Source organism: Haplochromis burtoni, unplaced genomic scaffold (assembly GCF_018398535.1).
Source record: "Haplochromis burtoni strain Fernald_Lab_line unplaced genomic scaffold, NCSU_Asbu1 Contig_4, whole genome shotgun sequence".
NCBI lineage: Eukaryota > Metazoa > Chordata > Actinopteri > Cichliformes > Cichlidae > Haplochromis > Haplochromis burtoni.
This window is the reverse complement of record NW_024582365.1, coordinates 652,663-672,536: the sequence shown is the minus strand read 5'-3', so window position 1 is coordinate 672,536 and position 19,874 is coordinate 652,663. Positions and strand designations below refer to the sequence as shown.

Genomic DNA, 19,874 nt, shown 5'->3' with positions numbered 1-19,874 from the left:
ATATATATGCAGATCATCAGCATCAAAGCAAAAAGGCTTTCTGAATCTAATCATTACAGATTTCAGTGAAGTAGCACTATCCACAATCTAAGAGATATTTGACAAAACATTGTGGGTTCATACTGTACACTACATTTTCATAAAATGAACAAGCAAAAAAAAGAAAAGAAGTACAGAAATCCTATAAAGCTATAGCACCTCGCTATCACCATCGTGTTCAAGCTCAAGTGTAATACTGCTGCAATAAACTGCAAATCTACCATAAACAAGTTCCACGTTCACACAGAAATCTATTAAACAGATTTTGTCTTAAATAATATAAAACACAATATGTTCCAATGCAGTAGAAATACTAATCAGGTGAAAAACAAACAAGAAACACATACGATATATAGCAATACATACCCATAATCCCCTCTACCTTAATTCCTTGCAGGCACAGCTATACACACTCAGTCACTTACTCTCCATCACAAACACATGCACACACGTTCCTTCTCTCTCTCTTACTTGAAATGATTTGTCTACAATAAGTACAAATTACACACTGAAAGCAAGCGTATTGGTGACAGCTTTGGTAGAGAAAAGCCTGAACATAGCTTATTTCCCAGGGGAACTGAATATCTCTACAATGAGGCGCTACTTCATCAGCGGGGCAGCGTACGATCACAACATTGGTGAGATCATGAGGGAAACTTGCCACCCTCTGCTTCATTACATCTTCCAAAAGACACAGACAAGTAAAGAGATAAATAGTGTAATGTAACATATAGCTGTGAGCCCGAGGTCTAACATTTAGCTCTAGCAGTTCTTTTGTAGACCTGTATAATGTACCTCTGTGTCTTGTTGTAAAGTTACCTTTAAAGAACACTTTCTTTTACAGTTGCCTAAAGTGCTGGGTTTTCACTTGGTAAGTGGATGGCGAGAGCAGTTAATTAAAAAGTCATTATAGCTGTAACTAAGTGGAAAGGTCAGAGTAGCTTGATGATGTACTTTCCATCTCCTAGAATAGATTTACAGTACAACAATTTAACCTGACTTTGTCGGTCATCCTCAGTAGCATCTGTTTCAATTAGAGGACAAGTCAAAAGCTGATTTTGTGTATATTCATCTGTATTTATTTGTTTGTTTATTTCAGTCTGTTCAAATGTGATTCGTGGTTACGAAAGTCTCTGAAAGGTCTGTGGCAATTTGTGAATTACAAAAAAGAACAATAAAATAGGACAAAGCTCTTCATATGTCTTACGTATCTTTATATGTGTATGCGTACTCCGATCAAACAATTATAGTTCTTCTGAGTGCTAGACATGAAGATTACTTTGTGAAGTTGTGATACGAAAAGGCTCACTATAACTTTATTTATCTTACCACTGCAAAAGACAGAAATTTGGCTGTTCATGGTAAATTGATTAGAGGATTGGGAAAGATCACCAAGCCAACTGATGTCAACTGCGTACCTTTCAAAGGACTTTATCACAGACAGCATTGGTAGCCTCAGGGTAGGATTTTATCATGAGACAACATTGACAGCTGATGTCAAAATATGGCATTCAGTAAGTTCTTGATGCAGAATTCTAATCAAAAATGATTGAACTGTTCTTTGCTCAAGTCAAAAGGACGCTTTCAACTACAGCCTCTGTCATTTGGAAGTTTTGCTTTTTTCTAAAAATCCTTGTCATAAGCTACCAGTGTCCAAACCAAGCAGCTCCCCAAAAAAGTGAGTGTGTAATGAAGTAAAAATTCAATTTTTAAACAGTGTGTGCTTGCAAATATTTGACTATAACATACAGGGAATGTGATTGTGTAGACTGTTTTCTTGTTGGAATCCGGGAGGCAGCGGGCACCAGAAAATTATACTCACCACAATGCCAAACTGCTCTGACTCCACAAGCTCCTCATATTCACCCTTTAGTTCTGCTAGCGCATTCAGCTCTTTCTGCTCTGGCAGGTTCTTTATCAGGTTCTAGAAATGGAAGAAGACACACACACACACACACACACACACACACACACACACACACACACACACACACACACACACACACAACAACAGAGCTACTGTTAATGCAAATGTAATTTTCTCTCCACATCAACATGAAAATCATTGCACAGACACGGAGGACAGTTTAGCTTACACAAAAAGATGAGAAAAAAGTCCACAACAGCTCTTTGCTTGGACTCATACTATTGTGTTCCTATTTAGTTTACTAGGTTAGTAAATAGTTTGAAAAACTGCACATGTTGCCTCATGGACACATGCCTTTCCTAACAAGTCAACCTGCAGATGAGATCCAGGTCTACGCAGTGTTGGGGAGTAACGGAATACATGTACCGCCGTTACGTATTTAAAATACAAAATATGAGTAACTGTATTCCGTTACAGTTACCGTTTAAAAAGGTGGTATTCAGAATACAGTTACTTTGTTGAAATAAATGGATTACACTGCGGTACTTTCCTGTTTCATATTGTGGCGGGTCAGGACTGTTTGGGTTTTGTTTGACAGCTACGTTCTGTTGTTCCAGGCGGCAGCGTTACGGTTGCCATGGTTACAGGGTGACGCTCTCTCTCTGCGACTGTGTGTTTCCTGGGTGAGAGAGCGCCTTTTTGTTGTTGTTGTTGTGCTAAGCTAACAGGCAGAATGCTACAAGCATAGCTCTAAAGAATGTAGCATCATGGGCAGTGTAGTCCGTGCTGCAGGGAGAATGGACTGCCATACACGTTATGTGTCTGTGAGCGAGGAGGGAGAAAAAGGGGAGTGGAAAGGTACGAGTTGTCATTGAGCAGAAACGGGAGCTGGAAGCATGTAAATATAATAATAACCACTGCAGCCAAGAAGAGAGCCTGACGAGCCCAGCTGTAAGTAAGCGATTAAGACTCGACTGTACACCGTGCTCGTGTTTTCCTCCGAAACAATAAGTTCCGTTGGAGCAGCCTTTCAACGCCTCTCTCTGTCTCTCGCAAGAAAAGTTGACCCAGACAACAAAGTAAAGCTAGTTTTCAGCTACGAGCCGACAGGGACCCCGCCGTATTAGTCAGAGGTCCCTTTACTACAGTTCGGAGTCGCGGACCTTCAGTAATAGTAATAAATCACACAGCAATAGTACATTCACGTTGTTGTAAAAAGCATGATAATATATTAAGTAATCCAAAGTATTCAGAATACGTTACTGTCATTGAGTAACGTAACGGAATACGTTACAGAATACATTTTGGGGCATGTATTCTGTAATCTGTAGTGGAATACATTTTAAAAGTAACCTTCCCAACACTGGGGCTATGTGAAGACTATACAGTAAGTAGGTAAAATTTTAGTAAAATGTATTTCTACTTTCTACTCTACTTCACTACTTGATACCACTAGAGTGCTTTATATTTTCCTCAACACCAACCAACAACCAAAAACACAGTACTATGAATAATCAACATCAATTTGGAAATGCAAGAGAAAAAGAACTATGAGCATCATAACAACGAAATAGTTTATATGTCGTAATAACTTAAGCAGAATATTTCTTAATGAAAGCAAGTAACCACAGCAGGGGTTGATAAAACTTGGTATCATCAACATTTATTCATATTAAGCAGCATACAAGCCTCAAAGTAACACATGAACTTTGGTTATTTGTCATGGTCCTGGCTCTGTGACCCAGCGTTCTGAGTTAGTGGATTTTCTAGATTTTTTTATTATGAATTCTACGCTTGGTTAATTTCATTATTGTTTCTTGTAGCCATTCCCTTGGCATATTTAGTCTTCTTCTGTTATACATTGTGTAAGAGCAAGTCCTTCCTTAGTGTTTCCCATCCTCTTGTGTCTAGTTTTCTGTGTTAATTATAGGTGTCTCCCTGTGCAGTTAGTCTTGTCTCCATGTTTATTTGCCTCTGTTACCCCAGTCATGTCCCTATGTGTCTATCTGGTTCCTCTATGCTCTCGCCCTCACCGTCTGTATGTAGTCAGTCTGTGTGCGTCTCTTGTGCTTCCTGTCTTATTTCGTCAGTCCTTCGTCCTGGGTGCATTATGTTCTGTTCTGCTTCCCGTCTCATCAGTCGGACTATGTTCAGCTGTGTTCCCCAGGTGTTTCCGCTCTGCTGTTTCCTCCTTCCTTGTATATATTGTGTCTCCTCATGTTCCAAGGGAGACGAGCTGAAATGCTTGGCATTTCCACCTCAATGCCGCTGTGTGGCTCGCTGAAGGTTTCGAGTCGGGGGCAGTCGGAGCAAGAAGATGCTAGGCTCCCATGGTCGCTGCTCTTCCTTTGCAGAGCAATTCCCTGTGAGTGAGAAAGACCTTTTCCCTCGTGTTCACGGTGAGTCAAAAACTGTTGTTTGCTATGCAAAGGTCCTAATGACTGTTCAGTGTACCACTAGCCCATCAAAATCTAAGACTGTTTCTTTTGCTTCAAAAGCGACCAACATTAAACGTGTGCATCATGTAGCTGACCCACTAAAGTCTGCAAAGAGGCTGGGCTAGCGACTCTAAAGTCACTTCACAGTTTACTTCCCTGAACCAGTCACTTCTGAGGACCCTGAATTATCCTCTTTGAAGACTGTTTACTGTGAATGTGTGCTGGACTATCAAAAGACTGTTTTTGCTCCCCAACCTGTATCATTCAATTCATAAATACAAAGACTGTTGTGCTTTTGAAACTGGTTGAGTTTTTCCACCTGTGACTTGGGCCCTATTCCAGTTCCCCCAGCGGGTTGGACATAGCTCTCTCCCGCACCCATACCTGTTCCTCGGGTGGGAGTGGCTGGTGTCCAGTTGGCCCCTGCAGCAGTCCCTGTTCCCAGGCTAAAGCCAGCTGGGACCCAGTCCACCTCTGGACCTGTACCAGTTCCTCAGGTGGAAGCAGCTGATGTCCGGTGGGTCCCTGCACCAGTTTCCAGGGCGAGGGCAGCTGAGACCCAGTCCACTTCTGCACCTGTAGCTGTTCCATAGGTGGGGATGACTGGTGTTCGGCCATATGTTTTTCCAGAATGAGAATGGTAGCTTATCCAGAGCCTGCTGTGTGCCCTGTGCAGGCCCAGCCAGAGCTCTCTGCACCGTCTGCCTTGTCCTACCCAGAGGTGCCCGCGCCGTGTGGACCTCATTCATCTGTGGCACAGCATGTTTTGTCCCAGCCAGAGGTCTGTGCTCCGCCACTTGGTCCTGTTCTGCCCAAACCCAAGGTTCTCCGTCGCGTCTGTTGACAACCTCCAACCAAGCTGCCTGAGGAGTCCCGTCGCCTCTGGCAGTTCCCAGTGAAGTGCCGCTTGTCCCGTGGCCGGTGACCAGAACTGCTATTTGTTTGTTTTTGGACTCACCTGCTGCTTAGGTTTAGACTTGGTCCAGGCTCTGTGACCCAGTTAGTGGATTGTCTAGTTTTGTTTAGTATATATAAATGAATACACACTTTTTTAACAGATTTATTGGAACTGATTTTACTGCACAGTGGTTTGCTGATGGACTCATACAACAATGACAAGATAAGGTCACGCAGTTACTGCTCACTGTTGGTCTATTACTGTGAGAATGGTGGCCCTTAGCCAATTACTAAACCTGAAAACGAATAAAAGATATCCAAATTTCTGCAGTATTGCCAACATATCCTTGCTACTGTCTATAAAATACATGCATCGGGTTGTCCATCAATCTACAATTGTCTTATAAATTTCTTCGCAAAAGAAAAAACAATCCTGCTGGTAGTGAAGTTAAAGATGGAGATGAGGAAGATAATGGGAGGGGCTGCGTTTTCTGTAAATGTTAATTGTTTGTGTGAAGGTCAGCCAAGTTAATAAAATTGACCACAGCGACTTTTCCACCTCCTTTTCTCAGAGGAAAAGAGAGGAAGATGTGCCCTTTTCCAGTTCCTCACAAAGCTTCCTTCCTCATTAGCTCCCCAAATTTATTCAGCAGGAGCAGACTGGCGCAGGATCACGTGGCCAGATGGAAGCCTAGACAGGGAAAACAGAGAGCAGACACAGCTACTGGGCCACAGGCCTGGCTGACCATGCTATAGACCTCAGCAGTCATCACAGACAACACAGCCAGAGTCTACTTCCCACTAATGATGACATCTCTGTCCTTCCCTCAGGGAATTCAGCAATATAAAAAGTGAGCTATAATGCAAGCCATGCAGTCCTGTTTGGGATGAAGCCATTAAATCAAATGTTTCTTGCTTTTGCCAAAGCCCCAATTAAGGTCTGCAGCAAGCAATGGTGCTTTTATAATGAAGGCTTTTGATCATGTCAACAGGAACATAAATATTTTTTTAGGATATGAAAAAAAACAAAAAAACAGAGCAACAACAACAAAATATTGGTGCAATTGTAATTTTAAGGATCATGCTGAAGTTAATAATGACTGGGAAAACTTCGGATCATGCTAAAGTGTTCCGAGGAGTTCTATCCAAACATGTTTAGTAATGCAGCCGTTTAGACTGCTTAGGTACAGCTGGAATGCTATTACTATCCAAAATTCATGTGTGACATCCATTTATGATCCATGTTTCACTGAACCAAATGGGCTTTTTCTGTATGCAATAAAATTCCAAAAATCTAAAAACTATCTACACTCTCCTGGTAGATAAACTCAGAACAAAATAAGCTGTGAATAAAGTTCTTCTCGTGAACTCTAAAAGATAATATTAGCAGTGGGATTAGTAACAGTGCTGTCTGACATTGTAGAGTTGGCTCTGAATAAAACAACGGTAATATAGAGGAAAACTGTTCATTTGTTGCAATAGCTACAGCTGATACTGTGACAAATCATTTAGATTATTCTCTGGCAAATAATTAGGGATATGTCTTCACACTCATAATGTAAGTCTTTCACAATGTCTTTCCATTTCCATGAGTCTGGTCTGGCACAGAAGAGACATGAAGGAAAAGTATCCTTGGCAGTCCTTGTTGATAAATGTGTTCCAGTCCATTTATAATAATGTCTGTACCTTTCAAAACTGATGCGGCACTTTTACACAGCATGTAAATCCAAGACCAGGCATTACATATATAAACTTTAACAGAAAATGTCTGTTAAATTTGCCATTTGCAAAGTAGAAACTGCAGTTACATTATGAGCACCTTGCGAAAAAAGTGAAATTAATCTAAAACATTCAAAATATGGAAGTTGAATGCAACTAAATGAAAAACAAAGCAAGAAGACAAGGTAGTGGAAAATCTAATCCACCTTGTGCTTGTCATTTCATTTGTCTGTCATCTTGTTAATTATCAGAAACCCCATAGAGTACAATTGACACAAAGGCAGCACCATATGTGTAGCAATGTGGGAGTCTGGGTGATGACGCTGGGCCAGACTCCTCACCACAGGCCACCAGACACACACAGCAGTCTAGGAGAGATTACTCCAAGTATGCTAGCAAAACTACACATTCATTTACCGCCTTGGGCGAAGATGAAGGCGCTACGTATCAGCACATGTGCCAAGACACAGCGAAACATGAAGCAACAACAGCATGTTGTTCATGCTAAATCCTCAAAAAAGAAAGCAGGTGTAGGTGAAATGTGTGTAGCAACTGTGTACGCACTTGTCGTAAGATGTTTTATGCTAAATGTAGTGAAGAAACTATTGATATGAGTAGAAAACTGGCAATGTCATTGTCTACACGTTATATTAAAAAGACAACATGGCCACCTGTCAGTTTGAAAACTGTTTGGATTTGCATAGCTGAGCATTTTAGTTTTTCATGTCTTGCTTAACAAAACTAAAACATAAAACAACGATGAAAGTGGGAACTTAAGGACACAGTGCATATCCACACAGCAGTTATGTGTCAGTCACAAGAAGGGAATGTCCGAAAGCATACCCTGCTGCTTTATTGCTCCATAAATACTATAAATGTTTAAAAAAGGAAAGAAAAGAAAAGAAAGCATCACATACTTCCGCACAACCTGACTCATTTAATTTATTTTGCTAACGAAATGCAGGGTTATTTTACGCAGTATTCTATTAGAAAGAATACAGTTTAAGAAGGATGCAACACATAACTGCAACACTCAGTGGCTAATGCATCTAAAAACAGATCGCAGCAACGTGGCATACAAGTTGTATGCCAGAAGTGAACACGACTCGATCCACACCCCCAGGATCTACAGCAACAACAATGGAATGACATTCAGACTAAAGAAGTGTAGTTAGATGTGAAGGGACGGGAGAGGGAACATAGTCCTACTGAGGGGAGTGTACTACCAAAAGCCAGTGTTACAGACAAAGAGGACAGCTACAAGTACCTTGGAATCCCACTAGCAAATAAGAAACATGAAGAGAACACTAGGAAAGCTGTAGCCACCAAATACCTGCAGAGAGTACGGCAAGTCCTGAGGATCCAACTGAATAGGAATAACAAGACCGGGACAATCAACACCTACGTGCGCCAGATATGAGATAAGTTGGCTTAATAAGCTGGCCAAAGGAGGAGATGGAAGCCACTGACATAAAGACAAAAAAGCCTGCCTGGATGTCCCGAAGTCAAAATGGGACACAACCTCTCGAGTGGTTGAGAATGACTGAGCTAGGATCAGGTGGGCCTTTCAGTTACATGTGGATAAACTGGTGATGGCTAGCCAACCTGAGTAGTGGTGGACAAGTGGAAGAAGAAGGCCGTAGTAATAGATGTAACGATACCACATCAGGAAGAAGGAAACAAATACTGAGACTTAGAGTGGAGCTATAGAGGTCATTGGGGCACTTGGGGCAGTGAACCCCAACCTGGAAAAGTGGCTCCAGCACATCCCGTGAATGACATCTCTGCTCTCTTGTTCTCTGTCCAGAAAAGCACATTCCTAGATACTGACCAGGACCCTTATGCTCCCAGGCATCTAGTAGAGGAGCCCAGCTTGATAAAGGGGATAAAGACTGTCCGCAGGGCCGGAGGGGATTTAGTTTAGTTTTGTTTTTCTTTCTTTTATATATATATATATATATATATATATGTAGGAATAATTTCACTATTAGTACTCAGACTGTCAAGGTGGGGATTGGAAGCAGCTGAGAGGGTAAAGAAGAGTGTAAAAGTAATGAGATACAGGTTTCGGTTCACTAAACATTTGCAGAGGATGACAGTGTCTGTAGGGCTTTTACTTCAACACTTTGATCTCTGCTGCTGTCAATTCACAGTTTCATAGCATTCAGCACTCACACGCCAAGGTAGAACAACTTAATGGGCAGTACTGGGTATGCAATAAATATAAACTTTAACAAACAGTTTAAATTCTTGCATGCGGTTAAAGGAAGGATTGGTGATGTAGTGCTTAAGAAAAACACTGACATTCAGGCTACAGTGACAGTGCTTACTGTATCTGCTAAATACATATATGTATATACGGTGTATATCATCATCAAATTTCATTGACTTGGACTTGTAAGTACAATAATACTACAACTCATACCAGAGCTCTGAGCAGCATATTCCCAAAAGTAAAGTCAAAATGACAAAGAAGCCCAAGAACCCTTGAGATACAATCAGCGATATTAGAGATACGCCAATCGATGGAACTTTTCTCAGAGCAATAAACTCTTTATTAAGTTGGGTTAAATAAAGGAGAAACGAGAAAGCGTTATCTGATGTCTAAAATATGATCTGAGTAAATTGTGCCCCTTTTCAAAGAGCATATGGAAGGTTTATAACAAAGACAGAAGACAAGCCATGCCTGCCATGTGTTTGACAGATGTGATTTTCTCCTTTTAATTGATTTTCTCCTCAGTTTTTGAAGACAGAGAAACATTTGCTATTATTCCCACACTTGTGATGAGAACAACATGGGACTGCCACTTATCTGCCGTGACACCTCAGCGGGCTTTTTACCTGGCTCATGGCAAATCAGTGAAGACTTTGGGTTGAATCAATAACAAAATAATCAACAGATGCAAAGACTTCTCAGCTTTCTGCAAACCTTACTTCTTAAACCAACCCCTGACAGTCTAAAAAGAAAGACTTGGGCAATTTCAAAAGTTTCTTTTTTTTTGTTTTTTTTCTCAAACTAAGCTTAATAGTCAAAAGAAAGAAAAAAGCAACTTTGCACAATGCTCTGTGGGCGTAGACGGCATCAATCTCAAACAAAAGGTTACTATTACTGTAAACTGAATACATGGAACAAAGGCTATCAAGTTGTGTTTTTGTTTATGCAAATGGAAGCACTTTTGACTGAAAAACAATCAACGAAATAAAGTACACTGAAACACAAATTTGGCTTGAAAATATTCAGCACTACAAAAAAATTAGGTTTACAAATCTCAAATAAACTATTGTTATATTTCAAATCATATCGAATGCATTTACAATTACTTTTGTGCTTTTTAAAAATATCTTAGAAAACATTCCACAATTAAATCTGACACTGCAGGAGCGACGTACAGGTTAAAAATAAGAACAAGCAGCAGAAAGAAATGGCAAATCATGTCTCGGAGGTAAACATGTTAAACAAAACATCAGTCTTACAGCTGCATAGTTTACACAATCTACATCCTGCCAAACGACATAAACACGTCAAATCTCACTGTGAGCAAAGCGACAGTGACAGACTGACAGGCAACGAACTGAGTGTGGCAGATTCTAAAATCGCATTAAACTAAATGGGAAATGCAGTCTAAGAGAAAAAGACAAACACACAGAGAGAAGAAAACAGGTTGGGAGAGATGTGGGGAGGGATTAATTTCAGGGTTGGGGCTGGAAAAGCTGACAGACTTAGTGTGACATTAAATTTGCCTTTTAGGATAAAATATGAGGATTTTTTGTTAAACATGCATACCTGAGCACTTGTATTTATGATGGAAGGTGTGAAGTGCGATTAAGAGTGAGGGTAAGAAAGCAAGTACAAGTTTACACACACACACAAAAAGAAAAATTAAAACAGAGAGGTGGCAAAAGAGGCAGAAACAAGCAACACACACACACAAAGCAGTGAAAGCAAGAGATTAAAGCGCATCCGTTCTCACTTGAATAGGTGCGAGCCGTTAGGACTTACAAATGAAACTTTTTCATAAATAACTGACAATAAACTTTGCTTTAAAACATGTATTCAACTATTATCACTCCTCTATGATGTTCATTTTGTTTTAAGAATACCAGGGGAAACTATATTCAAATCATTTGCTAAGAAACAAACTTGCCAAGGTGGAGATAGCAGGGTGAACTTTACTCAACTGCACTGAAATTGTCACTCATTTGTATCCATTTTTCTTTTGCCATGTCTCATATAGTCTTACTAATACAGAGCATATATGAGGCGACTGTCAATCACGTAAGAACAGAGCATGCATGCAAAACAGTAATAGAAATTAATTTGTTTATGGAGTCTGCCTTCTGAGAGGGTTTCTTTGAATGATGTGCCATCTGTCACAGAAACAAAGACACCGAATTGGAAAGTGAAAACAGAAAACAAATTTTTACTTGGTTAAGGAAATACAGCACCCGGTATGCCAGAGAAGGAGCTGAATGGACCGCACATAATCAAAATTTAACTGCTGTGGTGCATTGTGAATGGACTTCCTACTGCGTGTGTAGGTGTGTGTGTCTGTGCCTGTGTGTTTTTTCCTTTAATCAATATTCAACCTTAGGACAGAGTACCTGGCCAGGACCCTGTGGTTACAGATCAGCAGCTTGGTGATGATCAGTGAAAAGTACATGTAGTACCTTGGGTGCTGGCCATCACTTCTAAAACACATTTTGATATAGCACCAAATCAAGCCTGATTTCTCTTTTTCCTTGCCTTTACTTTGTTTATTCAATACCTCCTCTCCTTTCCTGTCTTATTTTTCCAGCCCTCCCAAGTCTGCATAATGTATTTCACATTTCATTGTTAAATTGGCATTTGATGCAGAGTAGAGTTATGTGCTGTGTGCCAAAATAAACCACAATTAAGCCCATGGGGGCTCGTTTCTCCTGCTTAAGCCCTAATCCAACAGGCCCATACTTATCGCCATGCCCCACATGTGCACTTTTACACCATGAAAATGATGCCCAACAATGTGCCAGTCTGCTACAATCACCTGTTACAGCAGCGAACAAAGACTGGCATGGGCACTGCAAGACCCAGCAGCCAATGAGCAACTGCATGTAATGATGGGGCCATGCATATGGATGAGCATGGTGGTGATCTGGGTGATTGACAAGAGAGATAAACAATAATAACAAGCAAGGCTAGTTCCGAAGACTCCTGTGAGACCTGGTGGAAAGGTTGTTGCCATGGCGAAGTGAAGGGATGTAGTGAAAAGCCAAAAGCTGACAACACTTGTGTTTACTGGGAGACCAACTAGTCAGTGTGTATTAAGACTGTATATGATGCAGTAAGTTGATACGCCTTTAAAATTGCCATTGCCAGTGAAGAACCTTTATTATTATTAAATATTCAATTTATGTGAAAGGTATATCGTATTTGTGAAGCATCAATTATCCATTTGTGTTCACATAGCTGATAGAACTGAAGCAATCATCATTTTTATGGAGCATTTGTTAGCCACGTTAGCGACCGATTATTCAGCCTGCCACTTTAAATTGTCTTCACTGATAATGTGAACTGATATTGATGAAATGACAGCCACATAATCATCACTCTTTGAGAATCAGAAAAATATTAAGAGCCCTAAATTATTTAAATTTCTACGTATACATGTTACACATCAGCGCATTTCTTTCCCCAGAGAAGTAAGGCATAGAAGATCCCAAAAAAAAGAAAGAAGCCATCAAAGGAAACATGAAGTCAGGATATCTGCTGTTATCTTAGGGCTGTTAGACACTTTGCTTTCACTTTGAAAATGAAAACATATTTTCAAAAACCTACAATGCAATGAGCAAAACAGGGACTAAAGAAATGCTATAAACTGATAGCGGAGACTGCTTTTCCTGTTTTCATGTACAGGATATCACAGCAGGGTCAGAATAGGTCAGACTGGGGAAATATTTATTTAAACAAGTGCTGTACTTGAAAAAGAAGGTGTAATACATACAGGCTATTGGTCTGTTCCTGTTGATATTGCAGTATTGTGTCATTTGCGCTAAATCAGGAGTTGAGTGCAATGTATGTAACAATTTTCTGCTTATATACAAAGCATAAAAAGGAATAAAGAAATGTCCCACTATTTACCTAAAAGCGCTGGTATGTCAACCAATGAGTAATAAAAGTGATATGCATACACTGACTCACGCTAAGTTTAAATGCAAGCGAATGGCCACTATTATGCAATTCTTTGATATTTTTACTAGTGCATTTGCACACAACATAGGGCAATACTAATTACAAATGAATAGCAGCGGTGCAGTGTTAGTCATTAGCCTTTCCTTTTGAAAAGAAGATGGGGTAATATAAAATACATTGGCAGACATTAAACATTAAGGAGCCACTCTGATATTCTGCAAAACAAGCCCCTAGGGCCATATCATCCGCTGACGAGAGTTAGCTTACCACACGCACCAAAAACTGGGCGTACTAAAACATTTAGTGATGACTCCCTCATTTCAAAAAGCTAGATCACGTGGTGTGTTCTTAGTAGAGACCGAGAAAAGAGCTGCTCTCCAGAAGCCTAAAGTTTAATTCTCAATGCAGATGGGGTAAAATAGAGAGAGAGAAATAATTATCTGAATTTTAAGACTTATTTATAATTTGGTGAATCCAAGATTGATTCTGCAGCATGATTAAGCCCCTACACATGCCCTCTTTTAACTTCATTTAGCGGGTTGGATTGGCTAAAGAAAGAGAAGAAACTGAAATACCCAGGACGCAAAGTGGAGGCAAGTTCTCAAAAATAACTGCAGCAATCGAGCTGATAAGTGCCTTAAAAAAGCATATCTATTAAAAGACAAAGGATGATGATGCAAAATACTGCATATATTGCATATTGCATTTATGAATTCCCAGACTAAAATTGCCTAATTTAAATATAGTCTTTATGATTACATGTTTGCTCTCACCTACTGAGGTCAATGTAGTGATGCGCTTTAATATGAAATGGTTAAATTAGAAATGGAGCATAATTGGACATCACAAGGGCTGTGATCTCCAACTATGTATACAGCACGAAGAACCACGGGCTGTTTTTGCTTGATGGAAGGAGAAAAGCTGATTAGACCTAAAAAAGCTTATATTTGCCCGGGGGAGCATTAGAAGAGGGTATACATGCATTGTAGACAGCTTAAGAATTTATAAACTGTAATCACAAAGAACTATTTCCCAAGATGTGCCAATTAAGCAATGAGGGAATGCAAGGTAGTCCAGCAGAAACATTGTACAAGAATAATAAGGAAAAAAGTGGCAAGACAAAAGAACGAGCTGAGAGAGTGCTTGGAGAGTATCCTTGCTAAGCATTAATCTAAATTCCTAAAAACCAACACCACTTAATCCGTCCTACTGTAAGTAAAAAATAATTTAAATAAGCCTTTGGACACAGTTTCTCTTTGAGAATGCAAACCCTGTTTAATACAATAATGGCAACATTGTCAGCAACTTTAACTTCTTTTGCAATTCTCCAGTGACAACTACTCTAACAGAGAAAGGTTATGAGCTAATAACTCCCTGCATGTGTACCAGTTGATTGCACTATAAACTATACAAGTTTACAAGTGCTTATTAATAATCTGGGCATTGTTTGGCCTCCTTGTGTTCCTTTGGCATGAACCGTAAGGGCATGGGACCAAATACCATCATTATGCCAGTTAAGCCTTCCCCACTCTGGGGCAAAGAGGCTGTTGGACAGATAAAAACACCAAAGGCAACAGTTTAAATCAGTAACAGTAGGCTCATGGGCACATATCCACACAAATGATTGAAATAATGCAAGTGTGGAAGATGTGTTCTTAGCCAGAGTGCTGCTAAGGTCTTGTAGTCTTGCAGTGCCAAAACTAAATGCAAACACAATAGAACCTGGCCCTGAAGCCCACGTGTGCCTGACTCTTTCACACACAAAAAAGGTCTACAGGACCCTTCCCTTGCTGCTTCTCCTGCCACCAATAAAAGCAATGAATAGCTTTGTCAGGATGTCAGCTCTTTTAAAAGCAGACCTTTGCAATGCTTTCTGAGACTCAACCTGCTTTCACTGAGCCAACTGGTATTGTTGTTTGTCATTGTCCACACTGTTATAATCTATATGGTAGTGTGGTGACTCTGTCTTTTAAAATTTGATGAAGCTGACCTGATTTACAAAAATGACCACCAGCACTATGTCTATTGTAGTCAAACAAAGAGCACAGACAAAGAAAGAGGGCATGACAGAATGCAAATGTGTGCGTGTGTTTGAGGACTGTGCACACATTTATTGGTTAGATGATGCACAATGCAGTTTTACAGGGACTAGAAAACAGAGGGGATAACTGACACCGTCTATCCATTTGCATGTGCCGTACTTATGTTTGCATGCTGGGTGCATGGAGATGAAAATAAGGGTGCAAGCATTCGTGTGGGGCATGGATGAATGGGGAGATCCAGGACTGTCTGCTAACATTCAGGGATGTGTATATCATCTCCGAGGCGTTGATGGGCCCTAATGCAGAATAAGGAGAGCCAATCAACTCCTATCTATCCGCTCTGCCAGGGTGACACATTGTAGGGGTACTTCAAGGCCAGCGTACTGCCACATTCTGCTGACAAATCATTACATTAGACATGTCGACTGAGAAGGAAGGTAATAAGATTGAGTTACAGGGTTTTAGATGGATTATGAACACCTCTTGCTTCCCTGATTCTTTCCATTTTCACCATTCTTTAAACTTATCTGGTTGATTCCAATTGTTGAACAGACATTTGAACTTGGTTATTTTAGTTTCATAACGAAAACTGCACAGCCAGTTAAAAAGGAGGAATTGTTCACGTCTCCTCTTCTTCACCACAAATACAGGCACTCTTTGTCTAATTGCCAAATGAATTTTTCAACGTGGCAATTTTTGAATGAAAAAAAAAAACACTAAAAATGTCCATTGCACATTTTGATTGTAGTTCAGTAACAGTAAATGACTGGTGTAAAACCAATAGCATGTACACTTTTGCTAAGAAGAGCAAGAAGCAGAAGGTGAAGATGCAGAATACGATGAAGAAAGTTTACTAATAATGTTTTTATTGTTGTTGTTGTTGTTACTCATTTACTTTTGAAAGCGTCCTTGCTTTATTTTATGTGTGTGCATCTGTCCACGAGATAAATGGTGATTGGCGTGTGGCTGAAAGTGGGTGGTGAGGAATGATTAATCAGCATAATGAATGTGGATAAGCACTGTGCAGATGGAGCCCACACTCAGGACTGTGTCACCCAGCAGGGAGTCTTTTTGCTTCCCTTCAGCGCCTCTGCATAGTTTCAACTATAGCTATAATTGTATTTGTTGGGCATGTGTTGCTTGCTGCCTCGTTTAATTTGCGAGCTCATTTCTGCACGCTTTTGCTTTATAATCACCTCATTCATATTTCAGTAGGATGGTTATCTAAGTATACAATTAGCAACATTTTCATGTAAATAAAAATTTACGCATTTGTTTTGCTTCCCTCTCTTGCCAAACATTATTGCAATGTACCATTTGCAGCAAATCGCGCTTTCAGTCAGACACAGTTTAATAAGTCCTCTAGCTTCACATTTTAACCACTACACAACACATGACACACGCTTTGAGCTGTCTGTGGGTTCAAACTGATTTTTAATACCTCAACCTTAATATTTAAAATGAACTTCATTCTCATAAAATGAGAATGCATCAGTGTTATAGCCATGCATTAAACAATTGCATTGGGTTTAGTTAAAAGCTTATATTCCACAATAATAGAATATGTATGCATCGTCACCCACTCAAATTCTATTTATACACCATATATAAAGGCTAGTAAACCTCTAATGTAAGAGAATCATAATTTAATTAATTCAAAGCAAATTCAAAAGAGACATTATATAACATTAGCATAACAGCAGGTGAATTAACAGAAGAAAGAATTGTTAATAACTGGGATGCTATCCAAACTGTTCCGCCTGAACTTTCTACTTCAGACCATGCAGACCATTATTTAACCAGCAGTGACATACATGCCAGATGTGTGCCCCTTCTGTACCAATAAGTTAACCCGGTTGGTCACCCTGGCTCCCCCTAGATTTCATGACATTAGCTTGGTTTTCAGATGCTCTTACTGAGTCATACGCTCATTCTCCTAAGCCCCGTTGAGCCTTTTTGTTAGAAACCCCACTGTCCTGCTTCACATTGAATAAAGAGTAAAATGGAGAAAGTAAATGGGGACAATAAAAAACCTCTTTCTAGCTGTTTGAATGCTGAAAAAGCTACACATGACTAACCCTGAGACATTTCTCATTGGTGTATTTTTGCTACATTCAGCCATGATTTCTTCATCACATCATATGTGGTGCTGTGTGTACTGGCAATGTGTTAGTACTTTAACATACTTCCGCCCCAAAGAGGAGGGATGTGTGTCCTCTCATACACACCCTGTGGCTGTACTTTCACCTCGTCAGTTTAAGGGTTGATTTTGCAGGATTTACATTAGTTGATGTACAAATCGTGCTTTGGTGGTACAGGATATATACTGGTATATACAATATACCAACCAGAAGCAACATTAAGACCACTTTCAAGTGAATTGAATAACATTAATCACATTGTTACTTTGCACAGCTATACTGGGGAAGTTTTTTCCTGGGAATTATGTGGGCGTTATGTTGGCACATGTGCTCCCTTACTAAACATTGGTGCAAACCAAGTAATCACCCACCTCCACACCACAGCTGCATTCTGAGACCACACTAGAACTTTAACACAAAAGCAGTGTGATCCAGCTCATTGGCCAGGAATGACTTGAGGAACACATGACACTGATCTGACTGAGCATCTACAGGATGTGTCAGAGCAAACGCAATCCAAAGAAGCCCACCTCACAACCACAGGACCCAATAGATCAACTGTCCCAATGCCAGACACCACAGGACACCCTTCGAGCTAGTGGGAACTTTCCCCCCTTTCTCTGGACCTAAGCTTGAAATCAGCAGCCACTTCAACAATGTCCACTCCTGGTTGTCAAGTAAAGAAAAGGGGGGGGAAAAGACTTCTGTACACACTCATGCACAGAAAGCAGTGTATCACTGCCAAGATTATACTGAAATCAAATGTTCTATTTGCTACTCACCCCTAGGGTACACACCTCCTACTGCAGAAATAAAACAGTAATAAAAGCCAACATGCTGCTTTACTCACAAGGACAGTGCAAGAAATGTTAGTACAGATTGAGGCTCAGGCTGCACAGTGATGCATCTTCACCTCAAGTGCATCCACCTTGTTTTCAATTAATGTTTTTTTTTTTGAGACAGTGAAAAATAAAATAGAAAAAAACAAGTAGCCTTTAGAAAGCTCATTAATCACGGTTTAAAACAAAGACAAGACGAGATGGGGGTGGAGTTGAGGAGACTTTGCCAAGCCTTCACCTTCTCCATCCATTGTAATAGGATAAAGGGTGGGTCTCTATGGTCCACATGAAAATGAGACGACTGACTTGTGCAAAAAAAAAAAAAAAAAAAAAGAGACACACCAGGTCGCCACACACACAAAGTTCACACATTTTTTAGAAACTGCAAAGTAACAGAGAAGGGTAAAAAAGAAAGGAAAAAAGGGGGGAAGGGGGGTACTTACGCACCACACTGAGTATCAGTCTTACCTGGATGAGTGATTCACTCAGTCTCTCCTCGTCTACCTGGAGCACAATGTCCCGGATCTCTTCATAAGGCAGGCGGAACGAGCCCAAGAAAATTGCTGTTGTGATGTAGACAGAAAAGAGTCATTTCCTCTCCCTTTTTTATTAGACTGCAGGCTTCAAAGAGACATTTCAGCACAAAATGACCACAGACCCAACTTTCTACTTGGAAAAACTAATGCATTTTAAGCCTTTCGACTGGATAGTCTGTGCCACAAAAGCTGGACAGGAAAGAAAAATCAAGATTTAACAACAACACGTAAAAGAGTGACAGGTAATAATAACAATACTAATAATGAGAATATTTTTAATTAGCTGTAGGAGTGTTTGTGTCATGTGAACAGCTACATGCTTTTGTAAGGGTGGATACAAAGGTACCCAGTAAATTTGCCTCAGGGCAAAGCCTCATGGCTGTTTCACACTCCAGGTGGGGTGGCTACATTGAAAAGTGGAGCTGATGGTGTATCCAGGTGGAAGTCACACATGGAGGTTTGGTAATGAGTTGGAGGAGAGTCACTCAACAGCTGCTTAACTACTGAAGCACTGGGACCTGATGTCTGTATGTGACGTGCAACAGAGAAGGAGTGCGTCCTTTTTTCAGCTCTTCATAGTCTACTGCTACTTAATATACAGAGTATTTACTGCATTTAAGTCAGTCAAAGCATAACACGCCGTTGCCATCACTTTGATTTACGATATAGTGTTGTAGAGCTTTAGTCCCATAACATCTAGCATCATTTTCTGGTTTCACTACATAATATACCTACCTTTCCTCAGCTCAACATTTTTTGTCATATAAAGCACATTGTCTTTGCTTCGTACTGCCTCTTCAATAGACCTACAGCTGGATATTCAGTACTGAGTTCTCTTAAGAGTCGCCCTTCATAGGTCATATGTATTGGATACTAGGACACATTGGAGATTCAAAGTGAGGGAAACGTAGATGGGAAGGCAAAAAAAAAAAGTTCCAGGCTGAAAATCCAACATTTGGTGCTATCAGCTTGCACCTGGTTCTTATTTCCTGTGATGGTGTAGGTGTAGGTGTGTTGATGAGATTCAGCAGCACAATGCCGTTTTGGTGCACAATTTAGCAGAAAATTGCACCTGCACATTCCCCCATGAGGATTAGTATGTATGTGTTTTTCCAGGTGCACTGAGGTGTATTTTTCGTTTTAGTTTGTATACAAAGGAGCTTTGCATTACTGCATTACTGATATGG

At 40.2% G+C, this 19,874-nt stretch overlaps 1 protein-coding gene across 8 annotated transcripts in view; it reads right to left on the bottom strand.

Annotated features, from left to right (window-relative positions):
• Nucleotides 1-19,874, bottom strand: part of diaph2 (diaphanous-related formin 2) — a 353,656-nt gene that overhangs the window by 134,305 nt on the left and 199,477 nt on the right. For all 8 annotated transcript variants that reach the window (XM_014333843.2, XM_014333845.2, XM_014333847.2 and 5 more), the window contains 2 exons: nucleotides 18,620-18,714; nucleotides 1,862-1,963 (listed from right to left, as the gene is read on the bottom strand). In XM_014333843.2, the coding sequence (XP_014189329.1) occupies nucleotides 1,862-1,963; nucleotides 18,620-18,714 (197 nt within the window). The remainder of the gene's footprint in view (nucleotides 1-1,861; nucleotides 1,964-18,619; nucleotides 18,715-19,874) is intronic.